Consider the following 17,593-nt stretch of genomic DNA (forward strand, 5'->3'; position numbering starts at 1 on the left):
AAATGTAATAAACAGAAAAAAATTATGAGACACTTGGAATTTCCAGTCAAATTTCTTTAATTAAAAAAATAAACAAACAAATACACAAATCATGTCTTTTTAACAAAGATTATGATATTTAAAACAGTATTAATTTATATAGGGGGGAATAATTTCAAATCATCTGCTAGAATTAATTTATACAAGATATGTCCTTAATTTGCTTCCGAGTGAGGACCAGCTAAGCAGTCAACAATCACTTATGGACTCATTCTGCTAAATGTATAATAACAATCTACTTTGGAGGAACATCAAAAGAGTGTGGCTTGTCATTAATTTTATCTGAATTGCCAGGATTTGTGACCACAATAGATGCTCCAGGGTTTGGGTTAGAAATCACTCCCAAAAAGAATGGCGTTTGACTTAAGTCATCCATTAGGGCAAAGAAAAATGGCTGGTTGACAGTAAATGAAGGGTTGGAACGTGAGATGACAACACTTGTTGCAGCCGCTGCCTTTGCCCCTTCTTCATTAATCTCAATACTGGACATATGCTGTACACTGGACACGAACAAAGGGCCCTCAGAGATGCGGCCCAGCTTGGGATGACTAAATAGCATTCCTAGACCTGGGTTGGAGTAGAATTACATGTGTGTTAATATAACTAAGTAAGTAATTAAGAAATATAAAGAAGATTTTGAATTCAACGTGATTCTAATGACTAATGAGTCATGAATTAGATGCAAGACATCTTACCCATGTTTGTCATGGCCTCTTGGAGGTCCTGGTTGAAGTCAAGTTTGAATTTTGGGAGTTTGACCTGCATGTTTCTTTCTCGTGGTAATCGACGATAAAGATCTGAGATATTGAGCTTAGCTGCAACGGCAGATACATTCACATGTCCAGATGTTGGCAGTATTACTAGTAGACTCTTGTCACCTTTAAAGGGGAATCGAGCAACCTATAAAGATGAATATAGATCAACAGTGATGCATAGAGATTTAATCAGTGCTATATACTGTATAAAATAGTATCTTAAAGGCAGTAACCTGGGCATCCAGTTCATGGTGGGTGAAAACGCTGAGAGGATACTTTGGCCCAAGCATCATATCCACATTAACAATCTGGTTTTCATCTATGTAGAAGAGCTCAGTGGAGGTGAAATGAGGGTCAAAGCGAGTAAGCCACTCTCCTGTGAGAAAGATAATTAGACTTGTATAATTCAACTTGTGTGGTCCTTTATTGATTTACACTTGTGAAATAACAAGAGAACGACAATGCAACAGATCTGAGTATTACAAAACCTCAGATGTGACTCACTGATGTACTAGAGGAAATTGTAAAATACTTGCTGGTAATAGGTGTTTGTTCTGACCTTTGTAGTGCATAGCATTGATGAGCATCATAACGGCGCTGAGAGGCAGGCTGGACAAAAACTCTGAGATGTGCCCATTTGTGACTTTCTTAACCCATTCGTTGATATCATTAACATCAGTCAAAGTGGCCGGCTCTGAGTCATACAGTTTCTGAGAGTCTTCCACAAAGTCCTGTTTCACTTTAAATCCTAAGGGGAAAAAAAGGAAAACCGTTTATGTTTCTCAAATATCAAAGCAAATATCAACCTGAAATCAAATTTCCAATCCAATTTAAATATATATATATATACAGTGACCCCAAAAATGTATTTGGAGACTTTTAACACATTTAAAAAGGTTATTGATATAATTTTTCAATATTTCAAAAAATGTCAAACCTAAAAAATATAAATAAATGTAAAATATGTTATATAATTTAAAATAATTAGAGACTAAGATGGACACTTTCTGGTTGTCGATAATTAGTGGAATGTATTCATGAATTTCATGATTTTATGTGACCTAATGCTTTTAGAGGCCACTGTATCAACCTGCATGACAATATATCTGTTTTGTGGTATATGTGTGACTCTCACCAGTTTTCAGATAGATGCGGCTGGCGATGGACAGGCTCCTTTTGCGGAAGTTGCGCAGGAGGCTGCTGAGGGCAGTGTGGTAGCAGGGCAGTGCTTCTGCATGCAGGTGGTGTAGAAGCAGCTCTTCGGTCTCATTAGTTGCTCCTAAGATTCAGAAAACCTTATTGAAATATATATATATATTGAAAAAAAAAAGAAAATAAAAAAAATATATATATAGGCCCTACATTTGCAAAAATAAAATCATCCAAAAAAGAACCTGAATTTGAACTGAATGGAAATCAAAGCATTTGTTAGTCTTTTGTTTTTCATTGTAGATTATAGACTTGCCTAGCGCTAGCTGCGAGAGTGCTACAGACAAGCTAAGAGGGGAAATGATGACATTGGGCTGCTCTGGACTAGGCTTCAAGTTTTCCAGGAACCAAAGGCCAAGCTTCAGAATGCCGCTGCCAATGGTCCGCTTAATCTGTTGGCTGGTCATGTCCCCATCACAGAGCGCATCAAGGTCCTCCTCAGAGGATCCTTCTTTCTGACCAGGAGAGGGAACCGGGGCTGAAGGACCTGCTTGCAGGTCATCTGGAGAAACTGTGAGTGCTTCTGTTGTGGTGGGGCCAATAGTGCTCTTCAAATCCTGAAAGAGACAAGTGATTGAAGTGTCAAAAGTCTTAAAGTGTATACCTTCAAAAATGTAACATTGTGGGTTCGCACTGATATGGGTGTACTAGGAATCAGTGGGATGAGAGGAATTAAAGGATCCGCTCCATCCTCTGGTTCAATCGCATCCTCCTGCAGTGACGGAGAAATTTATGGCATTTCAATAGTAGAATAAAATCAACAATAAAATATAGAATAAACAACATAAGATCAGTTGAGTGCTTTACCGTCCAGCCTTGCTTGGCGTAACAAAGGAGGAGGAATGCCAGAAAACACAAGTTCATGTTCTAGAAGTTGGTCTAAAAGCCAATAAAGAGCACAATGTGTTCAGAATTTGGAATGATTTGGCAATGGCCGCATGGTCACTGGTCATTTGTACAAAGGCGCTCTTTCCATTTTACTACATATTATCCATACTTATTAAAATATTACTATTAGATAAAACACTTCATCGGATCAGATTGTTCAGGAGAAACAGAAGATAAGAACCCTCTCTCAATTTTAATCAATATATTTGTTGATGATAGAAACTGTCTAAAAAAATAATTCCTGTAGGTATCCCTCACTCCCGCACAGAAATCCATTACCCAGATACTGGCAATAAACCATAAATACATGATCTGATTAACAGCTCTTGAACAAAATATTCAGTCTGATAATCAATAAATGATTCACAGGGCTAAAGGTCTGTCAGCAGTTGCATAATTCCTGGATTTAGCATTTTATATTTGCTTAAAGCTACAAGTTAAATAAATTCAGATTGCAAGTGTAAAAATGTAAAATAGGTATATATCTGTGTGTGTGTATAGTTTTTAAATAAACAAGATGAATATGGAAATGTTACTCCACTATAACTAATACATTTTCTTGTAAACACTTTTTTTTATTAAAACAGTCTTCTAGTAATTATTTGTGATTACTGGGAATTATACTTCAAAAATACGCAAACCTAAGATAAGGTGAACATATTTACTACCCAAGAGCTGTCAACAAATTAAACTTTCATATTCTAACGCAATATCTCCCTAATATATTGCAATTATTTATGGTGAGAAAGTTTGAAAATGAACAAAACTGGGTGCTTACCGTGCAAATATCCAATGGATCCAGCCCTGATTAGAGAAAGAAGCACAAAAAATTCTTTGCTGTAGGGGTTGGCAGTCTCAGAGCAGGCAGTTACATTTCAACTTTCATTGATCTTTTCCCTTATATAGCTCTTAGACCTACCTCTTCAGAGATGTAAATACCGAGAGACCTTGGGGTCAAACATCAATCTCAAGTGTGTAGATTTGTGGATCTGTGAATGCTTTGAATGAATTAGGTTAGAAACTGGTGGTACTGTATAATTTGCTGAGCTAAATAAACTGACAGTGCATGTGAGCCGCTGAATAGGAGTAAACGTGCTGCACAAGAAAAACTGCACATAAATGAGGAGGAGATGACAAGACAGCACTGCCAATCCTGATATTAATAAAGAATGTTATTGGATAGAGGGCTTTTATATTGCTTTCTTATATACAAGACAAACAAGCCAGTGCCAGACTCTACCATTACCTTGGGTCATCTGTAAGCACATGCCAAAATCTCCAAATTGAGAGCAGTTGAAAGGCAGTGTGTTGCAAACACTCAAATGGACTTTGACCTATCAGAGTAACCTCTCCGGTGGGAGCTCATCTTCCAAACACGAAAATCTACAGAGCAAACATAACAAATGACCAGTCTTTCTCATTCATCAGTGAGTGGGTCATCAATCAGACAGTCAGGAGTTTTTCAGACAATTTTTTTTAGACAATATATATATTTTTTTCATTTATGATCAACGTATTTTACTTTAAATCATTGAAGAGAGTCATTTTAGGGAACATATAGAAAAAGGTCACAGTTTAAAAGTAAAAAAGAAAAACACTCGCAATGAAATACAAAAGAGCAATGGCCAATGTCGCAGACAGTGTGTTGCTTATGTTACTGTACATCAGACGGATGTTTGTCAATCTCATACAGACATTGTCTTTATAGCATGAATCATCAAAATTATCACTCTGTCTGAGGAGTAAAATACGATCAGTTGCATTTTCAAATGCTTTCAAGAATTCAAATATAAAGCGAGATCAACTTCTCCAAATTGTCTTCCCATACAGTATTCACTCCAATCCTCTACTTAGTAACATAAAATAATGTGCTTTTCAGAATGAACGCTATACGGTAGTAAGCCTGTTTCAACACACAATAATAAAGGCATGAATTCTTATCAGAACTTAGAATTCACTAGCCAATTCTCCAAACCTGACAAATAGTGGCTTACAGAAAGTATATGGTGCTGAATTAGAGAGCCAGTAACGTAGGAATAAATTCTCATTAAATATTCTAACATTATATAATTGGAATGTCTGGAGATGATAATGTTTTACATAAAGCATTCCAGCAATAAATTAAATAGTTTTTTTTTCATATCTATTCAAGGACGCTGCATAAAAGTATACTTTTATATAGTAAGCATTAGGCTCAACAAAGATATATATATATATATATATATATATATATATATATATATATATATATATATATACATATATAAATGCGTATGTATATACAAACATACATACAGTATGGTGTGTTTAAAACGTAACATGTTGCTTGACCTGGGGTTGATGTGACAATCAAATGAATTACATCATCAAGGTTAATACAGCATCAAACTGATCTATATAGTCATAAGATACATTTTAAATGTCAGAGGGTCCAATCTGAGGATTAAGGACCGTCCCGTTGCATATTAGGTGTTTACACTCAAAATCAGTGTACAGTAAAAGAATGAACAGTCATCTAGAACTTGACCAAGGTCACATTTGATAACATTTGTCTTTTTCTTTATGCTCTATTGACATAGATGAAGAAACATACTGCGTAGTATAGAAAAAAAGTGCCAAAAATGATGCACTATAGAGGTCTACCATGAATACTGCATAGTTGATGATCAAGTCTGGTGAATCGAATCAAATGATATGATCAACATAGACTAACCTGTGATTCTCACAGTGTTGTTTCACTCATCTAATGGAAAGTGTTATCGCTACACTAGAACCACACTTGAACTTTCCTGAGCAGCTCATCTCATGCAAGCATCTAAGTCTCCATTCATCTTACTTTTTTGAAGAGAATTTGATTATTATGTACAAAGCAGCTAGTGCAGTTATATCACATGAACCCTAAAAAATCATAAAAAAGAGAATCAATTTGAATGTATGTTTCAGAGGCAATATTCAGTTTTGGTCACTGCCTTAATGAGCGAGGTTATAACTTCTCTTTCAGCGAGTTTAAAATGGAAATATAGGGCTTACTCCTTCTGTGACTGAAACAGTTTCTTTGTGCATGGTTGGCAAGATCGTTTCATTCTGGGAAAGGAGCCTAAGGTGGCACAAGAAATATAATTTTCTGACAAATCACACTAGCTAGTTTAAGCTAGCAGCCTGATGGCACCATTGTCAGAGCCAAGCAGCAGAAGCCTCTTGGTAGGCAACAAAGACAGACTTGTGAGAGTCCCACGAAAGTTCTCTGTGCTGAGCTTGGTGGATCCCCCCAGGTTGGCTGAGCTGTCCAAAATGGAGTACACACCGATCTTGTTAGCAGCAGTACCTGCCACAATCTCAGCACCATAAAGATCAAATGCATGGATGGGGTCAGATGGAGTCCTGTACTGGTGGAGTGGCTTGTGCTCCACATCTTTCCAGATGGTCAGGGTATGGTCTGATGAAGAACTGATCAGCAAATTTCCCTCTGCTGCCTACAAAATGATACACACACAAAAAACACGGTCAGTAACAAATGGATGGGGAAGTATCTACATTTAGCCAGCCAAGTACTTCTGATTTTTACTTGCCCATATTTTGTATTTATTTGCTGAAAAAGAATGGCACATGATACAAACCATTACTGATTTAGAAGAATGTATCAACACATACAGCACAGTTACAGCAAGTTTGGGTCATAAAGATTTTATTCCTTTTTTTTTTTTCTATGCTCATCAAGGCTGCATTTATTAGATTTTCTGGATTCTTTGATGAACAAAGTTTACAAGAACAGCATTTATTTGACATAAAAAATATTTTGTTACATTATGTCTATATTGTCATGTAATGCATTCTTTCTCAAAATTACAAACAAAAAACTTTTGAACCTAATTTTTGAACAGTAGTGCACTTACTGAAGTCTATCTTGATTACTAATCAGCAAAATATGATAGATAGAATTATGTTGAATAGATCACAGAAAACCAAATATTTAAATTCATAAGGCATACAAATGTATGCAAAAGATCCATGAATGTGAGATTTATCAATAGCACCACAGCAGCAGCCTGAAACTCCCTCACACTGGCCCAGGGCCAGCAGGACATCCTTATTGTTGAGTCCTGCTAAGGTTCACCTATTTCCTCATAGTCACAAATAATAAAAGTAATTGTGCAGCAATCTGAAAAAGCTCATAGATTTTGTCCTAATGAGTAACTCATGTCTATATTTGCCAAAACATGGGCCTCTGGTGGCAGAGACATACCTTTAACCCCACAAATCAGGGTTAAATAAAGTTTGCTTAGTTCTAGTCACTTGTTGACTGCATCGGAACAAACCGTCAGGGTACAACTTTTACTCATCCTACTGAAATCTCAAATACAGACATGAATCATGACACCAAAACAAAGACGGGAATCTAGTTCATGTTCTGTAATGATTCCTGGTTCCACTCCGTTTAATTTGCGATTGTACATAGTCGCCCTGTAAAAGTGGACTTATAACTCTTCACGATGAGGTGGAAAGGAAAATCTGATTCAGAATTTTTGTTTCAGCTATTAAAAAAAATGTATCCATATAATATAATACTCCCTAAAATAAATACATTATGTGAACTGCGAAAACATCAAAGGACAAGAGAGTGTGCAGTTGTAAGCACGTCTTTGATTACACATTAACCAATGACATGCACACTCACTTTCATTTGCAGTATATCTCCCTCGTGACCGGGCCAGCCTCTTAGCACCAGACCCGTTCTCGCATCCAGCAGCACTATAAATCCAGTGGAGAAGCCTGCCGCCACAGTGCGTCCGCTTGGACTGACAGCTAGGCAGCGGATCAGGCCAGCGTTCATGTTATTGTAGGCTAGACGGAACTCATGCTGTCAAAAGAGAAATAAAAGTGTCCTTACTGGTAATCATAAGCATTGCAAGAAGAGAAACCAGTCAAGACAATATAATGGTGAAAAAAAAAAAAAGATCTGAAAATGGCTTGTAACGTAACATGTATTGATGAAAGAGGACTGAGCAATACCTGCAAGCCAGGTTTGCGCGTGTCTATGAAACGCAGCACAGAGTCTGCGCTAGCAAACACAACACTGCAGTGAGGAGCAGGCATAGTGGTGACGGCCGTGATGGGGTTCTTCCCGTCCAGAGCTTCATAACAACGAATATTCTGACCTAGTTATATGAAAGAGACAGCCAAACAATAAATTATGTTAAAGCTGTCAGTCTGACAGATACAGTCAAAAGACAATCTATATAAGAATATATATGCATTATATCTGTATTAATGTATATATACATTTTTTATATTAATGATCTATTAATAATAGCATTATGTGATGGAAATGACAGTTGTGGACATGCTTTTTTTTAATAATAAAATTTCTATGGCTTTTTTTTAATTAAATAATAATTTCATACCGTTTGCATCATATAAAGCTTGACTAAATTATGCACAAAAATATAGCACAAAAATTTCGTATTTCTCATTTCATATGCTGACATTGATAAAATTAGTATGGGACTATCAAAATTTCTTTTTATTTTTATCATTTGAAATGTTTTGTTTTCCAGATAATAATTTGCATTTTAGGAATGGATTTTCAAAGTTTTATTACTGAAGGCATCATTAAAAGTTCAAATTGAAAGCATATTACTCTCGTTAAATACCATTTTATTTGAGGTGGGGTAAGATTTTTGTTTATGTTGTTTATGTAAATAAAACAATAAATAATAAGTATGAAATACTTTAAACATATATAGTACTGACACCAAACTTTTTAGAAGTAGTGAACATAAATGTGAAAAAATAAAAGATTAATCACACAAATCCTATGCCATAAAAGGACAGTTGCTACAATACTATAATACAACACATGTTCAAATTAACAATATTGTTACTCTGTCTCACCTGTGAATTGATTCCACAGATGCACAGTACCATCGCAGCTCACCACTTCCTGTGAGGCCTCTAGCTGGCCAACATAAAAGACAGATTTGCGGTGGTCTGTGTATGTGAGTCTGGGTTCAACCTCTCGTGTGCCATCACCGTTGTTATAAAGTGGCCACAGCCTCACTGTTTTGTCTTTACTCCCAGACAGGAAGTAGTCCTCCCCTACTAGTGGCGCCAGACATTTTGCCGTGCCTGAGTGGCCCAAGAAACTCTGAAGACGTATCTGGTGGAAGTGGAAGTGCGAGTCCTGCTGGTTAAGACCAATCTCATATTGCCAATAGGCAAGCCAGTTACCCTGCAGAGAACGGTTGCTGCGTGGGAGGTCCTGTTTCAGTGCACTGTCCTCCGGTGTGGGTCCCAAGACCCAAGAGTATGAAGAGTGAGAGAAAGAAGGTATGGCTGAGGAAAGTGCAGTAGTGGCTAGACTCGTCTGAGGGCCACTAATGCCATATGGCCGTGCCCATGTTTCCAAAGAGGACAAGTTAGGACTCCCACAGGCTTCAGTGTCCCGGGGTACCTGGATACGGTTTCCCACCAGATGACTGCCAAAGGTTCCTGACTCAGGCAGGATGTCTCCACCTAGTGGTGTGGAAGTGGATGAGGGAGCAGGGAAGGGACTACGACCCATGTGGCGGCCCATACTAGGAGAGAGGCCCATAGCAGTAGTTTTCTGACCTCCAGCTGGGTTGGTTTCCGGGCTACCCGGGCTTTCTCGCTCATGATAAGATTGAGCCAGACTCCAAACTAGCTCATGATTTGTAACCAGTTTGCGAATCGCTGTGTCACCTAAAAAAACATATACAACTTAGTTAATGTAGATGAATAGGAACACATTTATCAATGCTTAAAAGCTGTGTTTATCAAGCTTACCAGTAGAAGTGTGACTTACCAATAAGACAGTAGAAAGGAATGTAAGATGCATAAGCCATTTCAGGATTAAACACAGCCTGAAGTTCCTCCAAAACCCCAAGCTCACAAGTAATCTCTGTTCCATCTGGAATGTGCACATCCAAGTATGTGCTGTCTCCAACCTCCCTACGTGGGGCACTTTCCATCTGCACATAAAGAAAATTAGTTAACATCATTGATGTAGTAGTATATGAATAAGAAAACAAACTATTTCGGCTGAGGCTTAACAATTCTCCGAGGGTAATTTCAAAGTATGCTACCATTCAAAGGTTTGAGGTCAGTAGGATTTAGTTTTTTGAAAGACAAAGATTTTTTCCTTGAGCAGTTAAAATGATTTCTGGAGGATCGTGTGACACTAAATTTTTAATTTCTTAAATAAATGCACCCTCGGTGACCATAAGAGAAGGCCTCCAAAACAAAACAAAGCCAAATTTTACAAAACTCTCAGGAAGTATATACAACATGAAACTATAAGGATGCATTGATATTAAAATTCTATACTATTTCCTTTACATTTTTTGTTAAATAAATTAAATATAATAAAACACTTAATAAAACTAAAACCAATTTTTTTTTAAGTTGTATATGTATTTTTTTTTTACATAATTTATTACTGTTAAGATGTGCATAAGATTAGATCTAACAGTGTTGTAAAATTATAAAAATATATTGTTTTCAAAGATTAACTTTATGTAAGTGTTAGAAGATGACAAAGGTTAAATGTAAAAAAAAATTTAGTGAGCATGAGCAATTAAATATCCAATATCGAAATAAACTAAAAAATCAATCATATCATCTGATTACTAATATGATATTGATAAAGTATGCATCATATTATATATTATTATATTATATTACACAATATTGTAAACTGTCTATGGTTACCTGTTTTTGCAGATACTGCAGTAAAGAAAAAACCCGGAAGAACCTGGAGAGGGTTTCTGCCATGTGCTGCTGTACCATCTCTCGGCCAATACGCAGACAGATCAGTGCCATGAGGCTAAGAGTCTTTAGACATACTGCAGAACGAGTCTGCACTCCACTTGGAAAGCTGAACACAGAGAAACAAGTTAATAAGAGTTAATTTTAGTGCACATGGTGCATAAAACAGAGTGCAGCTCTGATTTTCATAAGTTGCCAAGTTTTAACTTCCTGAGTATGACTGATGCACTATATGTAAGCTTTTACCCCATCTTAGTTGATGTTAACAAATCCAGCAGAGGCAGCAGAACCTCCTGGTTAATCTTCATCAGCATATCCATTAGAGTGGTGTCTGACAGGAACACTATAATCTTCTGAGTGAGTACTGCAGCGCCCAAAAGCCCTGCCTCCTTTCGAGTGTTCAAACGGCAAGAAGGGGGCGGAGAGACCTGCAAGTTTCAAAGATGTAAACGTTTAATCTATAAAATCTATAAAGAAAAATAAATGTTACAAGCTAAACTGTTAATCAGTGCAATTCAGAAATTTCAGTTACCAGGTAACCAATGTAGGGTAGATATTGGTAAGTCAAGACTGGTTCTCCATAGAGATGTGCAATGTAAATAAGACACTCGAGAACTGGTCGTGCAGTCTGGTCACCAACAACTGGCTTCTTCTCATACACACTTCCTACGCTATCAAGGCTATTTTCCTCATTTGTAGAGAGCATGAACTGGTGTTTATCAAGACCTTAAAAAGAAAAAGATTACTTATAACAGAGATGACAAAACCACCAATTACCACAGAATAAAGAGATAAGTGTATGCAGTTCAGAAATTTTACCTGTGTAACATGTAGTAAGAAGTCGCAGCAAGTTCCTAGCTATGAATCGAGAGGTCAATGTCGGCCCCAGTTTTGCAGACAGCCATCTGACAGTTTTGCAAACAGTGTCTGGAAAAAGACATTTTTTTTTTTTTTTTTTGGTATTGAATAATTTGGGCATACTATGTATATTAAACATGTACAAATAAATAAAAAAAATGACCAAAAAGACACAGCTGTTCTAACTCACCTAACAATATCTTGTGTTCTTTTTCCTCGGAGTCTTCTAAAGGGTCATGTTCAGGGTCTTCTTCCTCCATGTTTTTCTCTGCATCTTCTTGCACAATTCCATTCATGACGTCTCCCTCAAGTGTGGCCACGGTTTCCTCAGACTCTTCTGTGCAAACTGAAGGAGTCATCTCAAGACCGGGCAACCTTTGCACTGTAATTTCTCGGTCTTCCACGGTCTCCTCATCCTCAAGCTCTCCAACATCCTCACCATCACTAGCTTGCTTTAGGTCCTGACTGCTGTCAACAGACTTTAAACTTGCACGGTCTCCAATGGACACCTCACTAGTGCTGCTCTTGTCGCTCAGTTTCCCCATGCTGAGAGATTCCTGGTCTTGATCTTTGCTTGCAAGGCTTTGGCTCTGCTGTTTGGCAGCAAGCAGCATTGTTGCCCCAGATGCACTATTATTCAGATAAAAGCCATTCTGAAAGTCCTCACCTTCAGTCGGAAAAACCTGGTCATTGAGACTGATGCCTGAGGAATAATCCACAAGTCCTTGGTCTCCAACAACACCAACACCTCCACTACCACCTCCGCTGCCTCCTCCTACTTTGCCAGATGATGTGGCAGTAGACGCCCTTCCATCCTCACACTCATAGTCCTCCTCTTCTTCCTCTAAGGCACCAGCAACACGCCTTAAAACCTTCAGGCCTTCCCATTCAGTCCCTGCAGCTGTATTGCAGCTTTCAAAGCCGGTGATGACCTGCAGAAAATGTGGAAGAAGGCTGGAAAGAAAGGCTTGCAGACCCAGTCTTACAATAAGCTGCAGCACAAAGCAGTCCGTGTAGAGGTAGAAGCGGCCTCGAAGGCATCTGGGATTCTCGTACACACCTACCAGAGGCTTAAGTAGGTACTTGGAGGCATTGCGAGGCCCAAGAACCCTGGACACAGGTTCAAATAAGTACCAGGCAGCATAAACAGCAGTGGACTCTTCTGACATCAAAGAAAGCACAAACGGTAGAAGAATCTCAAGCCCCTCTGCAGTTATGTTGTCCTTGAGAAGTGTCTCCAGCTGTTGCCATAAGCTAAAAATAAGGTCACGGCCCTGAACCCCGTTAATGGACTCCATATTGGAGTGGTAGGAAAATATGAATCTATGCAGTACTGGAAAATATGCTGGAAAGGGTAGAGGGGAAAGAACAGGACTAAGCATTTGCCAAGGGTTTGGTGGTGGAAGACCCTCCCATATAGGGTCATATTTGAATAGATACGGTAGTCCTTGCGGGTTTATTGTGAATGTTTCAATGTTTGTCTTAAAGCAATACTTGTGGACCTGCAGAAGTGTCTCCAGTGCATGATGGAGTGGCAATGGAACATCTCGAAGGTTTGTAGAGTACAGCTTCAAAACGGCTTGAAATCTATCACTCAGATGTGTTCCTGGTCTCAGTCCTCGCAGTTTGGAGAAATAAAAGATCTCAGCAATGAGAACACCCAAGGCTTGCATATCTCTCTGGAAAAGATCTCTGAATGACAGAGGAGCTCTCAGTACAGGTCTCAAGTCGTTCTTGTTCATGCCAAGGTCCATTGTATGCTGGACTTGACACTGTAGACCCTTCACCAAGAAGTTGTTTAGCTTTTCTAACTCTTCCAAAGGCTGCAAAGGTTTAAATCCCTCTGGCAGGCTTATCTTAAATTCCTCAAAATTTGAAGACTCTGGCTTTTTACTAACAGCAGCTGCTCTGTGAAGCACGGATGCTCTAATACCTGACCCTAAGGTATTTGTGACATTTCCAGGTGTTTCACCAGGGAAAGAACCATGAGAAGGTGACAAAGCTAAAGCAATACTCTCTCCACTAGTCTTTCCACCAGCAGTACAAGCCGAAGGGATTGGAACAGAATTAGATGATGACGAACCACTTAAGTCAAGGGCTTCTATTGCTTGCTCAAGCTCCTCATCCCGGCCTACCACTGACCAATTACTGGATTCACATCCTGTTGTTTCCGGGACCAGTCCATCCACACCATCCATTGTGGCGTCAAGTGGTGGAATCTGCCAGGTTGATACATTGATAGCCCCAAATTGGGGAGGCTCTGAGGGTGAATACTGGTAAGGTGCAAGACGGGGTGGGTGAGGGTGGTCAAACAGTTGCACAACTCCGTAGCTGGTGAGATGGGTGTGATTATCCACCAAGTGCAAGCACACATTCTTAGTTTTGACAGCTTCTTTACCTGATAACTTGTAGCCAAATGTTAGGTCAATCCAGTGATGCAAATGTTGAGACACTTCTCGACTCTCTAATAGTTGTCTATGCACAGCAATAAACTCTTCGTAGGAGTTACACCATGGAGGTATATCAAGATCTGGCATGTCCGGGTGAATGGAGTGGAATATTGTGGGATCTGTGTAGAATTCTGGGATGCATTCATCTGGGGTCCAACTCTGAATATGTTCCATACTAGCTGGATATTCATTGGGCTCCCACTGGGAACGAACATGGCAGCACAGTACAGATTTGGGTGTCTGTCTAGCTTTGTAGACATAATAAGTGATGTCTGACAGAACATCTGAGATATGATGGGGAACGTGGAGGTGATCCGACTGGCCTGAGCCAACAGGTACTATCGGTCCACCAAGGTCTGAGGCAAAATTGCTTCCACCACTTCCGATAGCTGCTGCTAGTGCTTCTTTGGTCATTTCATATGTGAAGTCCAGTTGTTTATCACCCTTATTCAGACGAAATTTCGACTTCTTGAGATCACGAAACCTTCCATATGGCACAGTGAAATCGACCACCCAAGGTAAAACTGGGTGATAGTTTGGGTCTCCCTCACGCCTCCCAGCCAGTCGATTTAATTCCATCAGATATTGGAAATTGCTGACTCGACCATTAACCCAGTCTAGAACCAGAGATTTAAGCTCATCCAGACAATTTCTACAAAGATGTTCTCCCATGCTACTGGTATGACTCTGGTTGTCTTTTGCTGTAACACTTGTTGGCACTTTAATTCCTAATGCATGCGGCACAGCATCCTTGTACTCTCCAAACATTTCATAATGTGCCAGTGATATCTTTAGGCGACTGCAGAGCTGCTCATCAACTGCAATGTCAAGTAAGGAGAGTTCACCACACAGTAGGCCTGAGGCATGACATTCACGCACTGCTATGAGTAGTTGGTACAAAATGAACAATATCTTAGCATGGCTGTTAGCCAGCTTAGCTGGACTGTAAGTGACAATGTCATGAACAGTGTATTGGGTGTATGGGAAAACCACATAAAAAACCTCCTCCGACTCCAGCAAGCATTCTGCAGGTAGCACATTTGGACACAAACTGTCAGTACTTTGTTTGGGAACTGAACAGTTGGATGGGAATGGGCTGTCCTTCTCCTTCTCTTTGGCTGGAGAGAGGGACGGGGACACTCGATCAGTAGAGATAAAGCTGGAGCAAAACAGCTTCTGTAAGGCTTGGCGAACAGCATCAATGGCCAAAACAGGTGCTTGCTCAATGGAATCTGTGTATGGTTGCACATGATTCATGTATGTTTCACGCCATAGATTTCTGAAAAAAAAAAAAAAAAAACTACAAACTTATATTACAAGTAAACACTGATTCAACAAGTTAACCAAAAGCTCATTGTTTGAAAAATACTATAAATGTAACAGCACAGAGAAGAATTCTATATGGAATAAGCAAGCACAATAAAATATCCAATTCTAACATCAGCAAAAAACTAATATATATAGTGCCAACTTTGTAATTTTAATGCAAAATGATTTTGAGCAGATCAACAATTCAACAGAATTAAAAACACAACAATTACGCAAGAATATTCTCACAAAAATATCTAGACAAGACATAGTATTGTACCTGAAATTAGACTGGGATACTCCCTGCATCAGGGTCATGAAAGAGTCCTGTGAGAGTCCCTCCCCATGGCAGCCAAGCTCCCTGGCTAATCGGTATCCCAGTTTGCACTTTCTAAGACCTTGGATACAAACACGTGTCCAACCAGATGGCAATTTCATCTGAGAGCGCTGGAGGAGAGTGCAGATGTCCCCCTCACTGAAGCACTCGTATCGAGCACAGCGTGTTACTCTTTTGTTTCTCAGGGCCATTACCCATCGAGTTGGGACCAGGACCACCAGTTCATTGGGTCGCTGACTGGGTCCAGTCTGCCGCTGGTCAATACCCAGGTCCCTCTCCAAGGCTGCCGTTAGCCACTCCATGATCTCTTTTAGTTAACCAGACTGTGGCCCTTGAAGGCCCCTATAAGAAGCTAAGAAAATGTAAGGAATGACGACAGGAAGTAAATTAAAAAGCAATAAAGATATTATTATCGCTTTCACCTCATACGAGTCATGACATGCGTTTATAATAAGCTGCTCAGTAAATTGCACAGTGGATACATGTACTAATGTTGTGGAACTAAAAGTTATATCTTTCAATATTCTCATTCCCAGTATTTTTCCTGCTCTTGGGCCCACTGCAAACTTGACTAAGACCCTTAATGCACATTGTGCAAGTCGTGTGAAATCCAAATAAATGTTAGTTCACCACAGATGATATTCAAAGTGTAAACTAAAGAATCACATTACTGAATACACTATTTATAGTAGCTTAATTTGAATACTTTCACATTACATTTCAGGAGAGATCCATTTAAAAATGGCAAACAATGCATATTACTAAAATTAATAAATGATACAATCATTTGAATGCTATGTTTATGACGTACAGATGTAAACTATTTGAAAATAAAATATGGAGAATAATATAAACTTAAAATAACAGCATTTAATAATTATATAATTATTTTATTAAACAAATAAAATAATGTTATGCATATAATAATATAAATATGTATCAGTAGAAGCTTGCAGATAAAATCATCTTCAGGGTAGCAACAGCTTATAATTTGTCGAGGACACTGATGTCATCACTGAAAATGTCATGCATCACCCCCGTGACTTTATTCTTCCACACTTCGATCAGATTATTAAACTTCATTTATAACATCCAAAACATCTTCTCGAAAGATTGAGAATGTAAAATGTAGTACATACATTCACCTTTAATTTCTGTATTTAATTTATACATTTTAATTTCCTCTTACAACTGCCCACACAATAAGGAAACAGTGCGCTTCTGTCAGATGATTATCGCCTGTAAAGTTATTTAAAAGAGCACAACACTATGCATGAAGTCGCAGCCTGTTTGGTTAATGTAAACACACAAACATACCGTAAAGCAAACATTTGTAAAAGAGGAGATCTGTCCATGTAAGCTGTTGTTGTTGCTCACCTCTGCACAGTTTGCTGCTTCTCAGCAACTGCGCTCAGGAACAGCTGCCGTCACGATGCCAAGTCCCATGTTTGCGGGATGTATAAATTGAAATTCCAGTACTTTAAAAACCACCATAACCGCACAAATATTTCCTAAGAAGTCGAGAATATGTTGTTGTCTTCCATAGTGTTGAGTTCAGATCCTCACGTGACTCTCATCTCTGTGCGTGCGCTTCCAGACCGTGTGACTCTCAGCCCCATAGAATTGTGTCATAATACAAGTCACTTCAAAGATTTTATATATATATATATATATATATATATATATATATATATATATATATATATATATATATATTGAACCACTGTATATATTGAACTTTTAATTAAAATAAATAAATAAAAATCCATGAGCTGACGCATGGGACATTTAAAATGTGCAGTGCTGAGGGCCCAAGAACAGGAGAAATACTGGGAATGAGAATACCGACAGATATAACTTTTAGTTCCACATTACTAGAACAGGTACCCACAGTGCAATTTACTGAGCATGACTCGTATAAGACTCAGAAGAGTAAACCTGTTGCCTAAAGAGATCCACTAGAG

The 17,593-nt window shown here is 38.6% G+C and overlaps 2 protein-coding genes across 2 annotated transcripts; both read right to left on the reverse strand.

Moving 5' to 3' along the window:
• Nucleotides 1-39: 39 nt before the first annotated feature.
• On the reverse strand, nt 40-3,786 carry LOC113058504 (alpha-2-antiplasmin). Its single transcript, XM_026226455.1, has 9 exons — nt 3,670-3,786; nt 2,811-2,882; nt 2,638-2,715; nt 2,260-2,560; nt 1,930-2,073; nt 1,354-1,542; nt 1,028-1,170; nt 735-939; nt 40-606 (listed from the first exon to the last, which is right to left on the reverse strand). Exons 2-9 carry the CDS (start codon nt 2,865-2,867, stop codon nt 275-277), a joined length of 1,449 nt encoding a protein of 482 aa, XP_026082240.1. The 5' UTR covers nt 2,868-2,882; nt 3,670-3,786; the 3' UTR covers nt 40-274.
• A 1,346-nt stretch (nt 3,787-5,132) lies between these two features.
• LOC113058503 (WD repeat-containing protein 81-like) lies at nt 5,133-17,234 on the reverse strand. The gene is made up of 12 exons (XM_026226454.1): nt 17,007-17,234; nt 15,573-15,981; nt 11,725-15,263; nt 11,496-11,603; nt 11,209-11,402; nt 10,923-11,104; nt 10,620-10,785; nt 9,715-9,880; nt 8,784-9,611; nt 7,902-8,047; nt 7,567-7,749; nt 5,133-6,364 (listed from the first exon to the last, which is right to left on the reverse strand). Exons 2-12 carry the CDS (start codon nt 15,929-15,931, stop codon nt 6,038-6,040), a joined length of 6,198 nt encoding a protein of 2,065 aa, XP_026082239.1. The 5' UTR covers nt 15,932-15,981; nt 17,007-17,234; the 3' UTR covers nt 5,133-6,037.
• Nucleotides 17,235-17,593: the final 359 nt, after the last annotated feature.

Source organism: Carassius auratus, chromosome 40 (genome assembly GCF_003368295.1).
Source record: "Carassius auratus strain Wakin chromosome 40, ASM336829v1, whole genome shotgun sequence".
NCBI classification, from domain to species: domain Eukaryota; kingdom Metazoa; phylum Chordata; class Actinopteri; order Cypriniformes; family Cyprinidae; genus Carassius; species Carassius auratus.